The 19,497-nt window shown below is 56.2% G+C and overlaps 1 protein-coding gene across 3 annotated transcripts in view; it reads right to left on the bottom strand.

The window, feature by feature from the left end:
* RBM19 (RNA binding motif protein 19) overlaps window positions 1-19,497 on the bottom strand; it is a 120,817-nt gene that overhangs the window by 25,140 nt on the left and 76,180 nt on the right. For all 3 annotated transcript variants that reach the window (XM_027566684.1, XM_027566683.1, XM_027566685.1), the window contains one exon: window positions 10,208-10,313. In XM_027566684.1, the coding sequence (XP_027422485.1) occupies window positions 10,208-10,313 (106 nt within the window). The remainder of the gene's footprint in view (window positions 1-10,207; window positions 10,314-19,497) is intronic.

Raw genomic sequence — 19,497 nt, forward strand, 5'->3', positions numbered from 1 at the left:
AGACCCTCTGGACTGCTGTCTGATAGCAGCTTCCTCCCAATCCAAGCCACCTTCTCCCCAGAGAAAAGCCTCCCAGACCTCAGCTCCAGGCACGGTGTGCCCATGGGGCCTCAGTCATGGCGGGCTGTCCAGAGCTCTGTGCAGGGCTGGGTGTGCCAACGGAGGAGGAAGTGGCAAGTTAGCTGTTCCCAGCTCCCTGCTTCTCGCCAAATCCTGCTTCTGGTGCCTGTGTTCCTCCCCTGCCATCCAAGGGGCTGCAAACCCAGGATTACAGATCTCCTGGGCTCTAGAGAACTCTAAGCACATGACCTCAGCCTACTCATGAGGAGACAGGTCATGCTCCCATTTCAAGGAGAGGAAAACTGAGGCCAAAGTTTGTAGGCATGTCAAGGTCCTTCTTGGGCTTCCCTGGTAGCTCAGCTGGTAAAGAATCTGCCTGCAATGCAGGAGACCCTGGTTTGAATCCTGGGTCGGGAAATTCCCTTGGAGAAGGAATAGGCTACCCACTCCAGTATTCCTGGGCTTCCCTGGTGGCTCAGACTATAAAGGGAGACCTGGGTACGATCCCTGGGTCAGGAAGATCCCCCGAAGGAGGGCACAGCAACCCACTCCAGTATTCTTGCCTGGAGATTCCCCATGGACAGAGGATCCTGGTGGGCTACAGTCCATGGGACTGCAGAGTCGAATACGACTGAGCGACTAAGCACAGCACAGCACAAGGTCCTTCTTACTTATCCTTTCCGCCTCTATGGGTTCCATCTCTGAGCCTTCACAACATTCTCCTCAGCCTTGGAGGGCTCCCCTTGTCAGAGCCGACTTGCTGGTGGTCCCCTGCTCCCCTCCTACAGACTCCAGCACCCCCCATGCTGTGCCCTGCGCCCCCAGCTGTCTTCCAGCATCTGCTTGTGTGCCAGGCTCCCCAGCTTGACCTGGACCTCCAAGGGAGGTCTCTATCCTCGCTATCCGCAGCACACTGCTCGGGGCAACACATGATCAGTGGATACAGCCTTGGAGTCTTCTCCACCGAGGGTCTTGAAAACATCTCCAGACCGGGAGGGACGCTGAGATTGGTCCTGGCTGGAGACGGAGGGCTGCCTGGGACTTAGGGGTCCTGCCCTGGCTCCCCCAGCCCCTGGATTCAGTCCGTGCAGGTGGCAGGAAAATGAGTACATCTGGCCCGTCAAGCCCGAGGTTCCGCCTTTGGTGAGGCCAAGACCTCACACACACACACACACACGCACACACACTCCTGGGTGTGGCACCGAGATGGACAGAAGACCCCGCCTTTGGTTAGGCCAAGACCTCACACACACACACACACACACACTTCTGGGTGTGGCACCGAGATGGACAAAAGACCCCGCTCCCAACATGCGTGACTTCGGGACCTCGGGATGGGAAGTCCCCTGGGCCGCTAGGACTTGGCTGAACACCTGATCGGTCCCCCGGCAGGGTAAATGCTGAAGCCTGAAGATGCAGAACAGAACTCTAAGGATGCAGTGGTTCGGCAAAGAGGAGGCGGCCACGGATGACAAGACACCCCCCTAACTGGGCCACTTCAGGGCCATTCCTGCCACGATCCCATGTGCCCGTACTGGTTATTTCTGCTCTTCCTCTGCAACCCCTTCTCCGGGGTGACTCTCCTGTAGGGAATAACCAGGGCTCATGGGCCCTGGGTTCAATTTAGGACAAGCATATGGGAGGCTGGAGGGAGGGATCAGAGAGGTTGGGGGACTTTCTCCCTTGCTCCCTCTGCCGAGGACGACAGCTCCTGCTGGTGGCTCCCCCTTGACAGCTCAAGCCCTCACCTGTCCCTTCAAGGTCCCTTAGCCTGAGGTGGCAGCAGCTCCCACTGTCACTGGCCCTGGGAGGGGGTGGATTGCATGGTCCCTGGTGAGCCCCTGAGCCCTTCTTACCCTTCCATGAATCTCTTCCCTTGAACCATCTGGGGTTGGGTTCTGTTTGCTGATGCAGATGGCCGCCTGAAGTCCCCTCTGCCTTGACCCGGGCAGATGGACGGCCCGCTTCAGACAGCAGGTCTCAGGCCTGGGTCCGGAGCTGTCCCCATCACCCGGCTCTCTGCCCCGGCCATCCCAGAAGCACGCCTCTCTTACCTCCTCTGACCTAAGCCACCAACTGCAGGCCCTGAGAGCCCCGGCCTCCAGCGCCGGCTGGAAGGTCTTTCTTTGGCTTTCCCTGGAGACAGGCCTCTGCCTCCTGGCGACAAAGGCCCATTCGATGCCCTTGGCAGGACTCCCGTCTCAGGGACCCAGGCCAGGCCTCCTGTCCTGAGAAGACAGGGCATCTCTCGGCCCTCTGCTGTCTCCTGCCGAGAGGGAGGGCAGCATCTCTCAGCACATGCCAGATCCACCTGAACACGGATGCCGCCAACCTGTCCCAAACCATCTGTGTCCCCGCTGCCTGGAGGAATCATGGCCTGTGCCAGCCAAGAACGACCACGTGAGCTCGGAGTGCTGGCCCTGCTGGGAGCTCGGCTCCTTCTCGGCCGAGGGCGTCGGACACCAGGGGCTGGCGGCTCCAGAGAGGGGGGGCCACCACCCTGGGACGTTTGGTATCGTCTCCTTTTGGACCGTGCGCCTGAGGGACACATCACTTCTGTCCCTGGCCCAACACTCCCGGACTCCTGTACGCGTGCTCTTGGCAAATCTTCCAGCTGCTTCTGGCCTCCACAGGGGAGGAGCTACCCCCCTGAATAAGTGGGGTTCTTTGCACAACACTGGTGACTCCAACTGGGGGCCCCCCACTTAGCACCTAGGGCCATTCTGAGGTCTGATATCGTGGAGCTGAGGGCAGTTTTCTAAGGAACGCTCAGGGACCCATTTTCTAGGCTGTTGTGTCCAAATCTTTCAGATGACTAGATGTCTCTACCTTGTATCCATCCATCCACACAGCTCAACTCTACTCAGCATCACTGGAGGACCTACTAAGAGCCCAAATGAAGGGACAGAACCAGGGAACAGGAAGGTGACACATGACCTCTGACCTCAGAGACGGAAAAAAGAGCCACTAGAGAAAGAGGCCCCCCCAGGGAGCCGAGGGCCCAGAGTGAGCAGGCAGTGGGGCGGTGGGGTGTGGCGATGGCCTTGGGCTTCACAGCAGCACGGAAAGCTTGGTCTTGGTGCTTTCTTGCCTTTGATCTGACGAGAAACTTCTCGGTGTTCACTTTCTCGATTACAAAGTGGTGGAGTTTCAGGCTTCCTGAGGCTGAGAATACATGACCAGGCATTTAATCCAGCGCCCGGCACACACTCAGGGCCTGTGCTTGCTGGGACCGGTGATTCTGCCCTTGGTGGTGTAGTTTTATCGTTACTTTTTTGGGCCATACCACAACGGCTTGTAGGACCTTAGTTCCCCGACCAGGGACTGAACCCTGGGCCCTCGGCAGCAAAAGCCTAAAGTCCTAAGCACAGAATTGCTAGGGAATTCCTGGTAATCTGATTTTAAGATGATGATAACTTTGTGCCACTGGGAGGGAGAAAGGCCGGTCAGCTCAGCTGGGCTGGTTACCTTTCCTTGGGAACTGGTCTAGACCGCTGAGTAAATCTGAGACAAGGACATCTGAACCCAGGCCCTTCTCAGAGTGGTGGAGCCCCATGGCCTCCACTCTGACCCCACGGGGGTGGGGCAGCTGCAGGACATACAGAGGGACAGAAGGACACGGGCACGCTTTGGGCCACTCATGCCCGGTGGTGATGGATGAACATCTGCTCGTTGCAGGAGGGCGGCTTGTCCTGATCCCGGGTTCTCAGCCCATAAATGCGCTGGCTGAGTCCAAATCCTTGCTCTCAAATGCAAGGCTCAGGATTCAAAGGTGCTTTCTTTTAGCCCCGGGCCCCGATGATAGGAACTAGGCAAAACTTGCAATTAAAGTACAAACATAAGGACTTCCCTGTTGGTCCAGAGGTTAAGAGTCCACCTGCCAATGCAGGAGACACGGGTTCGATTCCTGGTCCAGGAAGATCCCAGATGCTGTGGGGCAATCAAGCCTGAATGCCATGACTACTGAAGCCCACGCGTCTAGAGCCCGTGCTCCACAACGAGACGCGAGAAGCCACAGCTATGAGAAGCTCTCGAACCACAACTAGAGAGAAGCCCCTATTCGACACAACTAGAGAAAAGCCCACACAGCGGTGAAGACTCCGTGCAATCAACACTGAAAATAAATAAATAAGAACCCCACGAGCATGAATGCACACACTTAACACACACGCTTCAGTGGACCAGTGGGGACAGCACCCTAATTCCCGGATTTGCGTCCAGTTAAGGCAACAAAGACAACCGACCCCAGTCTCCAAAGTGCAGTGAAACCACCTCACAGGGGCCCAGAGCACACCACTGCCTCTCCTTCTCTGCTGCCCTCTGCCAAAGCCTATGGCAATCGCTCGGCACGCATCCTTCCACTTAACCTTCACGGCTGCCTGGCGGTAGTACTACTATTTCTGGTTGTGGGGACGAGTAACCTGGGGTGCGGGGAGGTAAAACCCCTTGTGCACATTCACACAGATGGAGGAGGCAGCTCTGATTTCACGGCCACGCTGCTAACCACTGTGCCGCCCTGCCTTTCTAGAACATGGGCTGCCCGGGGGAGCACACAGCCTGGATTTCTCATTCCCATGGGGCCATGTCCCCTTCAGTCCCTGGCTGCACTCCTTCGGGGCCATGGAGCAGGCTGTACTCTCTGCTGTCCTTGCACTTGGATAAGCAAATGTGTGCAGACCGCATACCATCACTAGCCTGATGGCGATAGCTGTTGATGGCGCCTGCACCATGGCCAGGCACCCAGCAGGAGGCGGCTGTCTCCGCCTTGAGAAGCTCTGTCTGGTTCGCTCACCATCACCTCTTCCCACCACCAGTCTCGTTTTGGTGGAATTTGCAAGGCGAAGTCCATAGGTGCGGAGAGGCCCGGTGGGACTCCCCCTACGAGATGCTCAGTATCACCCCAACTGCGGTGGGCCTGAGGCCGTGTGCCCACATCACCCCTCCCTGCCCCCCACCACCTCCGCAGGCAGCGAGCAAAAAGTGAGAAGTGGGAAAGGAGACGTCAACTGGCGCGACCCCCCAATTAAAGCTGCGGCTGTTTACCAGTGAGAACGCTGCCTGCCAACCCGCCCGCCATCCCATCTCCCTACTGCCGGCTCCCCCCAAGTGTTTATTTAAGCCAACACATTGCTCTGCTAATTGGATAACATTCCATGTGAAAATAGACCTTTTAAAACAACAGCAGCAGAGGCAAATAAAAACAGCTGCAACTGCAAAAGTACAAAGGCTCGGTGGGCTCGGAGAAGGGAGAAATTAAAGGCGCATGCATGGGGAGGAAAAGAAAAAGAAAAAAAAGAATGTTCTGGTTGCTGAACCTCAAGTCTGCTCTTCTTCCTCAGTGACCGACCGGCAGTCCAGGTAAAGACGGAGAAGGTGGCGGCTTCTACATGGAATCCCAATGGCTATCGGTGGCCTCTTGGCCAATGGGCGGGGACACAGCTGGTCTGGAATCCCAGGTCACCCGTGCAGGTAGAAAGCTGCTTGGGAGGGCTGGATGGAGACTGGGGCTGTGGAGGCTGCTAAAGGGATGCCCGCTACTTCTCTGGGGCCCCTGGAGGAGTTGATTCCATCCTGGGCCTGTTCCCAAGAGACATTTTAAGGCCCAGCCTTTTGGCCTTCCTCCAAAATGTCTAATTGGTGAGTCCTTTTCTTTGGGGAGGGGTTGGGGTTGGTTGGGGGTGTGGGGCAGAGGGGCTGGGCACACCGTCTGGTTGCAGCCAACACTCGCTTTAAGTGAATATGTGAATGAAGGAAGGAAGTGCTAACACATGGGTTTTGGAATCAGATGGACATGTGGGATTTCTCAGCTCTGGCCAAGTGGCCCCATCCCTTTGAACCTTAGTTTTTCCATCTGTCAAATGGCTTCCTTAAGCCTATGCATGCGAACGCCCAGATGGGCTTTTAGAAGTGGATGTGCTTTTTAAATTGGTGCCAAGGGGCTCCCCTTCCAGAAACATCATCAGGGCCCAGAGAACTGTGTGAGCCCGAGACACTACAAACACCCCTACACGTAAGGGCAGACCCAGGCCATGGGAGAAGACCAATGAATTTGGGACTTCCCGTCTGCTCTCACCAACCTTTATCCCTGCTTCTTTCTAGCACGTGCGGGAAGGTTCTTTGAGACAGGCAGGCTCATTGCACCTGGAGGCTCAGATAATAAGCAGCCCTTTCAAAGGGACTGACATTTATGCCTGGGGTATCAGGGGCTGGTAAAACGCCCTAGGTTTAGGAGAACCTGCCAGTTCCGGGAGCCTGTGATAGGGGCTGACGGCCAGGCCAGGTCCCACCCCGTTTAGCATGTCAGCAAGAGCCAGGTCCCAGCTTCCCACGGTCCTGTACGCACAAAGCTTAGCCAGTGCTCGGAGAAACCAGGGAGCGAGTTAATGCAAATCTCTTTTGCATTCCGGGGTTGCCGCAGGTTGGGACGAGACAATGCGTGTGCCGAGTATGTGTCACACACAAAGCCTGCCCGGCCGTCGCTGGAGCCTCTGACTATTGTCCTCAGTTGCCTGGTTACCCTGAGCTCTCCGTGGAGCCTTGTGCTAGCATTCTCTTTCCTGTTTGGGGGTCTGTGCTTGACCCTGGGAGTGGGGGGCAGACAGATGATGGAGTTCCCCAGGATATGCTGGGTTGGAACACGGGGTCATGGAGCAAGGTCAGAAGACTGAGAATCCCTGGGTGTGGGGACGACGCAGATGGCCGGTGCTCAGGGCCCAAAGAAAGACCTGGGTGCTGTGGGGATACCTCCGGGGACTGACCGGGAGCCTAACTCTCTCCTCTGCCAGCTGGTGAAATGGACCAGCTGGTGCCAGGGAGGAGCCCTGTGCCCGGAGTCACACACTTGGGTTCACAGACCTCATCTCCTCACTGTTCTCCAGACCCAAGGTGCTGCAATCGGCCTTTATGTCCTCCCTGCCTCCGCCCCTCGTAGGAGTCCCCCTTCCCTTTTTTTCCTCCTCTTTGCCTTTTCTCCTGTCTGAGGACTTCTTGGGGTCCCCGTGGGAGGCTTACATCTCCAGGTTCAGTCACTGCTGACTCCAAGACAGTGCCTGACCACTCATCTTCACGTGGGGGAAAAAAACGGGGATGAAATGAAGCCCTTGGTGAGGGAGCCGAGTGGTCAGGGTTCAGTAAAGACCTGGAAAGGGTTTCTAAAGCAGATCTTCAAAGGGAGAACCTCTGGGGGTTGGGAGGGTGCTTGCCCTGAGAAATGGGGGATGGGGAGAGGTCCTGGAGGCCCCTCTGCCAGCTCTGGGATTCCCATGACTGCTATCTTTGGAGAAGGAAAAAAAAGGATCTCTGGGGTTTTCTAACTCAGTGTCTCCTTCCAGCATTGCTTTCCCTCTTCAAACTCACGCCCACCCTTGAGCTAACCAGGTATTTACAATATTCAGAATCCTATTCACCAACATGCAGCACGCATGGCGCTATGGGTCAGTGGAGAGCGCTAAATGTTCCACTCGGGAGACAATAAAGTTCTTCAGGCAGACGGGGAGAAGGAGAGGGAGAAGGCACGGCGGCTTCTCCGGGAAGCAAAAAGAGCAAAGGGATCTTTGCAGGAGAGGCGCGCTCCTGGCGGGTTCAGACTTTACGGGAGACCAGCTCACTCCTCGGCAGCACAAAGGGCCTGAGAGAGACGGGGACATCGGGGCCAGGACAGCTCAGGAGCCCGGCTGCCGCCTGTGTGAGGTGAGGGGCAATGAGAGCCAGTCCCGGAGGGGTGTGGGGTTGCGTCCTTGCTGTCCTCAGCTGCCCTTTCTCCTGGAGCCCAGGATGGAAGGGAGAGAAGGGGCGGGGGCGGGGGTGGGTGGGGGAGGAGGAGCCATCTCCAAGAATCGGCAGAGGGCTGTGCTGGGCTTGGCAGAGAACATTTGCAGCCTGGCCTCCGGTACGGGGAGCTGGCACTGCCCTGCCCACCTGTGGACCCTTGCCCTCCTGCCCCATTCTAATGATCCCAGGGAACAAAGAGATACTGACTGTGTCCTGGGGACGGGGGCACGTGGAATTTCAAGGCTGGGAGCTCACATCTGGTCCCACCCTTTGGGTCCTGAGAGCCACGTTAATTCTGCTGTCAGGCTCTGGGGAGAGGCCTCGGCTCCCAGCTGGAGGAGCGCTGACAACTCTTCTCTTTGCTCCTTCTGTGCCTTCCTCTCCAATCACCACCACCACCCTCACCATACTCCTGCTCATTGCAGCTAACACGCAGAGCTCACAGAGGCCAGATCCCACTCTGAGACTATCACTTCATCCAAACCTCACGATAACAGGATGAGGAAAATCCCGTTCTTGTTTTATATGGGGGGTAACTGAGGCATGTAGGACCCCCCTCAAGGTCACACCGCAGCTAAGTGCTAGGATCCCGGCTGTAGAGTCTGTGCCCTGACAGCCAGCCCTGGCTGTGCTGTGTCATGCTAAGTAGCTTTAGCTGTGTCCGACTCTTTGCGACCGCATGGACTGTAGCTCACCGGATCCTCTGTCTATGGAATTCTCCAGGCAAGGATACTGGAGTGGGTTACCATGCCCTCCTCCAGGGCATCTTCCTGATCCAAGAATTGAACCTGTATCTCTTACATCTCCTACATTGGCAAGCAGATTCTTTACCACTGAGCAACCTGGGAAACCCAACTGTATCTGAATAAAAGACGTGATTTAGGGAGCAGGAGCAAAGCCCCTTCATTTCTCCTCTGGTCACAGTCTCCCTGACATAGAGCAGATGACGGTGGTTCTATACAAACACGGAAGCTGAGGGCTCAACGGAGCAGTAGAGAAAGCACTACTTTGCAGGCCTCTCCTCTCCTGTCTGCGGATGGAGGGCTGGTGGCCCCGAAGGGACCTGGGCTGGCGTGAATGAGCACCGTGTGCCAGGACCCGTGTCACCATCTTTCTTCACTCTGTGACCGTGGGACCTGTCACTGCCCCGTTTTTTACAGACAAGAAGACTGAGGAACAGGGCAGAGCTGGGAAAGCAGAGCGGCCAGCCGTTAGGAGCCGTGCTCTAGACATGCTGTTCCCGGCTTCCCGCCCAGCCAGCGTGGGGACCCCGACAGGTGCACCCCTTACTGGTGAGTGTCAAGGCCATGCATGGGCTGGCTGCAAGCAGGGGGTGCGGTCTCTCTTGCCACGAGGATGAGAGGCAAGGGAAGGGCTGCCAGGCAAGAAGAAAGAGGAGCAGATGTCTGGACAAACATGGCCACGTGTCAACAAAGCAGGCACTTGAGTTCAAGACGCTGAGAGACAAAGGTGGCTGGCTGGCAGGCTTGCCGGGGTCCCAGGGTGCCCTCTCTGCCTGTGCGTGTTTCCCAGGGCCCACAAAGGCCGCAGCTGTGTCTCTGAGCTGCCACCTCCAGCTCCACCCACCCCTGCAGCAGGCCAATGGGTGTGCTCCCAACCAACACCCTGCTTCTCCGAAGACACCTCGTCGCAGGCAGGGCGCGTGCCAGCCCTCAGTGTGAGCTGCTCCCCCGCTGCACTGAGCCCTCAAGGGATGACAGGCCAGGGTGGGGGCGGGTGGGCTGTGGCATGGGCTCACAGAAGGAGCCCACGGAGACGGCGCCACGGCCCAGCGACCACAGACACAGCTGAATGAACCCTGGGTCACATAGCCTCTGCCCCTCTCTGCTGTTGGGGAGAGAGCATGAGGACTCAGGACCCCCGTGCGCCAAGCCCCAAACCCAGAGAGGCCGCCTTGCTTCAAAAAGAAAAGCTCTCTCCAAGTAGCTCTGCACCCGTGCTTATACACAGCAGCACCTGCCTGGCCTGACCTGAAGCGAGCACAAAACAGAAGCCCCCGGCACCAGTGGGAAGAAGTAGGGATAGAGGTGACCCCAGGGGTTCCCCCTGGGCTGTCTGGTGGCCTCCTCACTGAGCACCACCCACCGGCTCCCCTCCACACTCTCCACACTGTCTCCCACACTTGCTGTCTGATCTGCAGTAGCCGGCACCCTGAACTGCCCCTTCCTCCAACACAAAACCCAGGGTCTTCTCTTCCAAGGACATCATACAAATTAGCAGGGTTGCAGGGAGAGAAGAGGAAACCCACATCAGCGGGGGGCGGGTAGGGGCACCCACATCTGTTAAGGTGCCTTGTTGCTTCTTTGGCAAAATGGCCCAGAAAGGAGAGGCTGGGTGGGAGGAACCCTGGTCTCACCTTTGCATCCTGCTTGGTGAGGAAGTCGACAAAGCCGAAGCCTCTGTGCGTGCCCGTCCCGGTCAGCTTCTTCGGCAAGCGGACGGTCTTCAGCTCCCCGAAGGTGCTGGAACAAAAAACACGCGAGTTTCAGAACTGCCTGCACTGGAGCCGGGTAGGGGGCAGATACGAGGGTGGGCCAGGACTGATCCCCACTTGCTGATCCTTGCCAGTCAGAAGACTGGGGTACTTACAGATTGCACACGTGTGCACAGACAGGTGTGCACACACTCGTGTCAGTGCCGGCTCCCCACTGGCCAGCATGTGCCCCAGTGGGGGTGCGTGGGTGGCCTCCTCCCTTCAGGCCTTGGTCATCACGCCGGGCAGCAAGGGGACAACCCCGCTGATGGAGACTTTTCCCTTCCTTTCTAATGGGTGGACACACTCATCCTCCCTTTGCTCCTGGGGAGTTGGAGGGCAGGGGTAAATATTCAGCAAGTGGGGGGCGGGGATCCAGACTCCTGCACACCTGACTGGCCAGGGCCAGGGCCTGCTCATGTGTGCACGCCAGGGGCCCCCGGACTCGGGGAGACCAAGCACGGTCTCTTGACCTGAAATCGGCCCCACGGCTGCACTGTGTAAGCAGGATGAGTCCCTGATGCCAGACATGGGACCTGAAGTGCTTCTTCAGTGCTTGGCGCTTGAATGACGCACAGCCACGCCCTCTGAACTCCACTTCTCCCGCCGGCCTCTGGGTTTTGATATGTGCTAAGTGAAGTCAGGCCAAGCTCTGGGGGAGAAAACGGCTCACCCCCCCACCCCCTCCCAACAGGGATCAGACAGGTAAACATGGTCCCTGGCCATCCCCCCAGCCCCTCCCCTCCTTTCTACCCCTGCCCCTCAAGGATAAACCTTTGAGAAATTCCGGGACAAAAGGATGGGGCCTCCCTTGCTTTTACCGCATCCCACTGCCCCCGCCCCCGCCCCCACCCCATCCTCAGGTCCATTTATCAAACGTATACACGCGATTGCTGCCAATAAATATTTAATGTGTGTGGCATCTGAAGAGAGGTATTATTTTATTTGAAAATCTACACACACTTGCGGGTGCGGGGGCATACGCGCCTACCTGCGACGGTCTAGGACGCCTCAGGGCCAGAGACCGATTGGGCGAAAAAAACACAGTAAAGGCCGTAAGCTCTTGTGAAATGATCTAAGCTAAATCCAAGGAGTTAACCCGCGGCCCTGCCAGCATGACCAGGCATCGGCCGGCCCAATTTCTGGAGGCAGGATGGTGTGTAAATGCGGCATTATGAGGCCTCAAAATGAATCTGCACGTCTCCCTGGCGCGCACCCGGCCGCTTCGCTCCCCCTCCTGGCCTCGCTCTGAGCAGGGGGTGGGGGGTTGCTGCTGGTGAGGAGGCCGGCCTGCCAGGGAGGGGAGGGGCTGGGGGGCACCTTGTCAGTCTTCCCAGCACCACCACCCCCAGTTGGGGCTCATGGCCGACTTGGAAGGGCCTGGAGGCTGGGCAGGTGGGGATGAGCAGGAAGGTGAGGTGGAAGAGCGCCTAGTGGAGCCCAGTCCACAAACCCTGCTTTATTCTGCCACCTAAAGGCCGACACGCCCCACGACAGATACACCGCCTCTTTCTCCAGCGAAGCCCCAGCGCCTCCTCCAGGGCTGGCCTTGGACACGGAAGGCAGGGGATACACACACTTCCTGGTAGACCCCTTCGGGTAAATGTAAGCGACCCTTTGGCCCCAAGTTCTTCAGAAAGCCACTGGGGCTGCAGGGGCAGGAGCATCGGATGGATCCAAACCTGGTCTGAGAAGGCTCTCAGGCACAGGGGGGCCTTGGCAAGCACCTGTACGTGTCCAGGCCATGCTGGGCACTGGACAGACACAACCTATGGGTGTGTTGGTCTCTCCGCTCGCCCTCCACTCCTGCCTCAGCTTCCAGGCTCTTTTAGGCTTTGACTTAAGGCAGCAGCCTTGGCTGATCTGCTTGGGGTTCAAGGGCCCACTGCGCTTCAGGGTGCTGCCATACGGACACCCAAGTAAGTCTCTGCCTCCCCCTGGGGCTGGAACCCAGCTCTGCGAGAGTGGAAACCACATCTATCTTGCTCACCACTGGATCTGTGGCAAGGCGCCCCGGGCCTGGCTCAGAGTGGATGTGTGAAGGTAGTTTTGGAATGAAGAAACAGTACCCCTAATGAAAGGGGGACACGACCACTGGGACATCACAGCCACACTTGGAGGGTGGAGGAACCAGGCCACTGGGTACACACACCAACAGCACAAACATTCATTATCATTGGTCTCACCATGCCCATTTTACAGATGAGGAAACTGAGGTTCAGGGAGGCAAGTGCTTCTTGCAAGTAGGCAGCAGGGCTGGAGAGAGAGCCAGAGAGTGTCTGACGTGAACCCGGAGCTCTCTCCACTGCCCAGTGTTTCACCCCCTTCAGTTATCTGCAGGGGACCACTTTCAGGAGCGGGGACTTTCTTTCTGTCCCTGGGGCATGGCCCCATCTGGCGTGAAGCAGGAAGGCCGAGTGTAGGGGGCAGCAAGGATTGCCCCGTGTAGGCTCTGAGGGGTCCAGTGACCTGCCTGAGATGGCAGTAAGGACGGCTGACTGAGTTCCAGTTCCTTCCACCTCCATACTAAGTGCAAACCCCCTGCCTCTGCCCGCAGGGGCTCCAACCTCCTGAGCCTGGCTCCTTTCAGGGGAGCTCACGCGCGCGCGCGCGCGCGTGTGTGTGTGTGTGTGTGTGCGCGCGCGCACGCGCGCGTGTGAGACAGACAGAGGGAGAGACTGGTGAGGTTAATTCCTCCCTCTCCACAGAGCATTGCAAGCTGTGGACGCCCTATGCATGGTAAGCAGCTGAGGGTCCGGAGAAAGGCGAGGAAAATAATTAAAAGGTGGAGAATAAAGCTGATGGGGAGAAGCTGAAGGAGCCATGCTCACGTGGCCTGGAGAAGTGGGAAATGAGAGCTCGGCGGGGAAAGCCTGGATGGAAGGGCAGCCTCAGTCCATAAGGGATGAGGGCAGGGACCAGGGAGCTGGGGTCCTGTCCCAGGGAGACGGTGGGCCAAGGGGGAGGTCACAGCCCATCTGGGCTGTGCAGATGTCCAGACAGACATCTGCAAGGCCAAGGAAATGCCGTGTCCCAAGACCCGAGGAGCTTAAAAAACAAAACCAAAACTATTCTTTGGGGGCTGGGGGCTTCCAAGGTGGTTCAGATGGTAAAGAATGTGCCTCCAATTCGGGAGACATGGGTTTGATCCCTGGGCCATCAAGATCCCCTGGAGGAGGAAATGGCCCTCCACTCTAGTACTCTTGCCCAGAGAATCCCATGGACAGAGGAGCCTGGTGGTCTACAGTCTATGGGGTCGTAAAAGACTCAGACCTGACTGAGAGACTGAACAACAGCACCCTTTGGGGGACTGGGAAGGGGTGATGGTGGGCCCGCCTGTTCCTTCCTTCTGAGAATGCGATGAGAGAGAGGGCAGGCTTCTGAAACGGCTGAAAGATTAGGGTTAGATCTTAGAACCGCTACCTGTGAAGCCCCAGAATGAACGGCTGGAGCGTCAAGACACTGTCATTGTGGCTGTCACCCCAGCGATCGACGACAGAGTCGTCGTGCCTGTGACGTGCTAGGGCTTTTAAACATACCGTTTCTAGGTACAACAACTGTGGGTTAAGAGTCGCTGCCTCCTGTTTTTACAGATGAGAAAACTTAAAGCGCCAAAGAGGCCAAGTGGCCCCCCTAAGCCCCACGGTCCGGGACGTGAAACCCAAGCCAGCTTTTGCTCCTGGTGGAGAAAGGATGCTGGGGACGTGGATGGCTTTGGTTGAAACTACTGTGTGGGAGAAAATAAAGCTGACACTAATGATCTCAGAGAGATATTGAAAGAGAATTAAAATAGAAAAAGAAAAAAGGTTGGTGTGGTGGGCTGGGGTGGGGGGGGGTGGGGGCAGTGGAGAAAATCAATGAAGTACCTTTAGCTCCTTGGAGATAAGCGATATATAAATACCAAACATTATTAAGGTTCTTATCTGGCAGCAAAGCCCATGGAGCCATGTTTAAGAGCGGCTTTTGCAGGAAGTTGTGTGTGTCTCCTGGGAGCAGAGGCTTGGGTGAGGCTGGGCAGGGCCACCAGGGAACCAGAGAGGGAGAAGATGACAGGGCACCCAGGAACCCCACCCTCCCACCCGCTCCTACCCAAGCCCAGACTCTACCGCTTGGGAAGGAGACACGGATGCTCCCCACTGTGTAGATAATAGAAACCACAAAATAGCAATTACTGTATCAGAAGCTGTGAATAAAGAGGACATACCGGGCTTTTAAACATGGCCCGCCTTCCCTCCCCCACCACGCTCACACTTCAGTAACAAACTCACACCTCACTTTTCCAATTATTTCATTCACCTCGGGTTCACCCATCACTCCCCCACGCCGCAGCCCCACCCCCATCTCCGCCACGCCAGGGAGCGCGTGACTGGTAGGGGATTCGTGGGCTTTCGACAACGAGTTTGTTGTCATGTTTCTCATCTCTTTCGAGGTGCGGTGGGGGTAGGGATGGGGGTAGGGGGTAGGCGAGTGGGGAGGGGCCGCTGAGGTGTACAGAGGCAAGCCAATTATGCCTGGGCCTCATAAACAAGTCCAGGCATGCAAATTTGTTTGCACACGAGGTCTGAATGTAGACACAACGTGTGCGTGTGCACACGTGTGCGTGTGTGTGGGGATCCCCTCCCTTGAGACTCTGTGACCAGACCTGCTGCAGTCCTGGATGGCAACTTTGCTCGGGGGGTGGGGTGGGGGGGTATTTTTAGCTCTGCTACTGAAAAGGATGAAGCAGCCTCTCTCTCCTCCACTGAAGTGATGGGATAGGTTGGGGAGGGGAAGGAAGTGACGGGGAGACAGAGAGAGAGCGAGCCCTCCAGAGATGCTGACCCTGATGATTCTGTAGCTACTCTGATGCCTGGGTTTGGAGGCTTCATGCACAGGCCAACCTTCCAGCCTGCACGCTGACACCAAGTGGAGGTCAGGCACACCCTGGGGAGCCTCGGCCCTTCTGCTCCCAGGACACAAGTCCTTATTGCTCTCCTATTTGGATCCACTGGAGGAACCAGGGTCTCAGTAGAAGTGCTGAGTCACGTGGGGGAAGTCGGACATCTCTCCACCGGTGCTCAAGGCATTACTGAGGTGGGGGGAGGGGGGTGGGCGCGGGGAAATCAGCTGCCACCCAAGGGATCCAGAATTGGAACAACACTGTGGTCTGAACAAGAATGAGATGAAGGGCTGGTTTTGTGATAAGAATAAACTGCAGGCTTCTTTCTGTTTCTTCTAGAGCCAAGAAAAAAGGGCTAAAGCTCTTGGCATTAGAAGCCTTTCCAGTATACCACTGGCACCAGCAATGTTCTAACACACATGACGTATCCATCCATCCCTACGGTCTTTCTCAGGGCCACGTGCCCTACGGCGTGTTAAACATGGGCTGCACATGATCTCACAACAGCCTCATGATCTGTGTACTGCTGTGCCCACTTTATAGATGGAAAAAACTGAGGCTCAAATTATGTGATTTCTCCAAGGTCAGCCCCTGAGTCATTACCTACAACAGGGGGTGAAGTGACCTGTTCAAGGTCCCACAGGTGGTCATGAGCCAGGCTGAACTCCAAGTGGGCAGTCTGCCCCTGAGCCTCTGCTCACTGGACATTTGCGTGGTCTGTCTATCAATAATTGGCCAAAGGGCTCTTTGTGCAAGGTGCCAGGTGAGAGGTGAGGGTGGGCCAGACATCAACTTTGTTCTTAGGGATTCTGGGCTGGCAGGGAAGAGCTACAGGCAGGTGGTGAGCTCCCCCACCACTGCCCAAGGACTCTGGGATCAATCCCCTCCCCATCTCAACTGCTTAGTGTCCACAGCTGGGGGCTTCTGATCTCTGCTCACTGCTCTCCCTCTCTTCCCGCATGCTGATGAAGAGTCCATCTGTGAATTCACGGACCCACAGAGTAGTTCCCACCAGGTAAATGAAGGTGGCAGGTCAGCAGCTGCTTCGCCCGGCATCCCGTCTCAAGGCTCCTCTCCTTACTGAGTCGCCATGATGCTAAGGGCCCCAGCGGAAGCACAATGGAGGGACAGACGGGCTGAATGCACACCTGAGGACAAATCCATCCCTCCATCTAGGACACATGGGTTTCTGCAACCGAGGGAAGCCAGGCAACACGACCCATCACCCAAACCTCCGGCTTCTGGAATGCGTACAGAGCAAAGCCTTTAGCCGAGGCTTCCTCGTCCAATCCTCCAGCCTCATAAACTGGGAAACGGAGACTAATCTGACCACTCTGGCTTTCCTCCTGCTCCCGAAGCCACCAAGCTTGGCCTAGCCTCAGAACCTATGACTCTGCTCTTCCCATAACCCACAACTCTCAGTGCTGAGCTGTTCCCATGATCGACCCTCTTATCATCCAGTCTCAGCTTGAATGCCACCTTCTCAATGAGGCCTTCTGTGCTCCAGGCAGAACCCAGACTCTAACGCTGTTCCTCTGCTGCACCAGCCACTCTCTGTTGCCTCTGAGCACTGTCTGGAATGGCTTGTTTATCTGTCTTTCCCTTGCCGTTCACAAAGACCCACAAGAGACGGAAAGAACACTCTAAGACAGCAGGGTCGAGTCTCTGTTGCGTCTGTGGAACCTTGGCCTGCGCCTAGCCCACAGAAAACGCCCTGTAAACATTCATAAAAACATGCACTTGACATTGACTGAGTCCTTGGTGAGCACCAGGTCCCCCTCCTTCTCTCTGATCATCTCACACAAGGCATAAGCTATTGCAACAGACACGGGCATGTCTGGGGCCAGGCCAGGACACGCAGTCCTTCTGTCCTCAGGACGCTCTCTCATGTTGCACAACCACACGGTATCACAGGGAGTGTTTGGCCTCTGGAGGTCCACGCTCCTTCCAAAGTAGCCACAGGGATTCCTTCAACTGCAGGAGTGTGTAACAGCAGCAAAACGGGGGTGGGGGTGGGGGGACAGGATTACTCACCAAAGGACCAGAGCCCAGACAACGGGGTTCAGAATTCTGCCCTGCTAGGTTGGAGAGCAACGACATCATTCCCTCCAGACAACCCTGGCCAAGCTGCAGCCAGGCGCTGGGGGTCTCGGTGTGAGGCTCCACCTGCAGTGACTGCTCCCCCAGAAGGTTATAAAGGTGTGCACTGACCCCCAGTCAAGCCTCTACTCTGTTGTGGGGGGGTGGTGGTGGGGAGGGGGCGGGTTCGTGGAGGCATATTTAAGCTCAGAGCTGTTCCTCCTTCTTTTGTTCTCGCTCGCTGTTTAAAGAGTGCCTTTTAGAGTGAACTTCTCCAATTACGCACCGCTCGTTGCGGTGAGAGCTGGATGCAGAAAGGTTACCTTATCACCATCGGCGCGCTAGGCCTTTCATTCTTGCCTCTTGGAGGCTGAGAATGGCCTGGTTTCCAAGAAAGGGAGAAAGGAGGTATGGAGGATAGCGCTTAGCTTTTCTCAATAGCCTTTCACAGGGTCCTCTGCAGGCAGGCGTGACCCTCTCGGGGATGAGCAGTTAAATGGCATCTCTGAATCAGATTCAGGGCCTGCGTTCCAGGCCGAGCCCAGATTCTCCCCAGAGGTTCTGGTGGAAGGGCTCTGGCCCAGCTCTGCCCTCACCGCCTGTGTGACCCTGGCTGAGTCGTTTCCAGGCTGGACTGATAATCAGGGGAGAGACAGAGAGAAAGGGAGGAAGGTGTATAAGAACATCTTGAGATGTGCCAGGCCCAGGACAATGTAAGGGACAGAACGCTGGCCCTCGAGTCAAAAATTTCTGGGGCCAGACAGATGACAGGAGGGGGCCAAGAGCTGGGGCAAACTGGCCAAGTCCCAACTCTGGGCAATTCTTGGACCAGTAGCATCAGTGCCATCTGCGAGGCTTGTCAGAAAGTCTCAGCCCACTCCTCTCTTTCTGAAATCGGAATCTCTGGGGGAGATCCGGCAGTCCAAGTGGTAACAAGCCCTCCAGGTGAGGGTGCGCCTGCCCAGGTTGAGGACCACTGCTCCATTAGAGTGGGCAGGGACCCCTCGGCCCCATCTTAAACAGCCAGCTGGGAGATCTTTTTTCTAAAGAGGTCTGCAGTCCAGACTCTTTGAAGAAATGGAGTTTTCAAATACTGGTAACAAAGTCAAAACATTTTCAGTGCTGAGTTTTTAGCATCCCCACATGTGGGTTCTGTTCTGCTTCGATCCTAAGTGATCAGAAGTGCCGGTCTACTTCCCAAGTGATTGACTGTCCTCCGCTCTTTATTACCCCAGATTGGGCCCCTGCCCTTCCCTTCCTGTCCCCTTGGGCTCCCTGAGGACAGAGAGGGTTTTCCCATTGCATTTGCCACGCAGCACCTAACCAGGCATGGACATCTTCGTGGGTGGCTACACATGCAGCCAATCAACTGCCCCTCACCCTTCTCCAGGACGTAGCCCCAGACTGAACATTGTCTGTTAGATCCAAGTGTAGGCTTCAGGCAGAAAATGCCATTAAAACAAGATTTTTGAAATAACAGGTAACTTTTAAAAAAAACAACATGTTTCAAATTTGTCCTGAAAGATGTTTATAGGTATTTTGTGTAAGAAGACTTCTGAAATTAAATACATGTAGGAGAGATCTGGCTAAACAGAACTCAGCAAGCTTCCTGGCTGCAGACCTTGTCAGTACCTTTAAAACATCTCAAGCAGGGAGGATTTATCTGCAAGTGCGAGAAAGAAAACAGCGTTTCTCAAGCTCATCCAGCCATTGAATCTCTCCTCCCAAGCATCTCCCAAGACACTGGTATTCCACTGAACACAGCTGGGAAGTCCAATTTGGAAGAGAAAGAGAAGTAAGAGACTCATACACCCCCAGGTGAAAGGCCTTTGTCTTGAACACTTGGGTGAAACCTCAAATTCACCCGGGACTGTGCAAAGTGGGGGAATGCTCAGAGTGAGTCTAGTTTTGACCACGAGGGGCCAAGTCACAGCATCGCTGAAAGAATCTAAGTCTGGAGTCAGACATGGCTTCAGATTTCAGCCCTGCACCTGATGTCAGCTTTCTGAGGCTCGGTTTCCTTATCTGTAAAATGGGAATAACTAGGCCGCCATACAGGGGCTGCTGATGCCATGGTTCCCACACGTAAGGAAGAAAGGGAAGCTGTCTTATCAGTAACACCCCTGTCTTCCATACAGATCTGTACTGGGGCCAAAAGAGTGACCCTTCCCAAGCTCTTATGATGTGCCAGGTCAAAGCTGAGAAGGAGCAGGCG

This window comes from Bos indicus x Bos taurus, chromosome 17 (genome assembly GCF_003369695.1).
Source record: "Bos indicus x Bos taurus breed Angus x Brahman F1 hybrid chromosome 17, Bos_hybrid_MaternalHap_v2.0, whole genome shotgun sequence".
Lineage (NCBI taxonomy): Eukaryota > Metazoa > Chordata > Mammalia > Artiodactyla > Bovidae > Bos > Bos indicus x Bos taurus.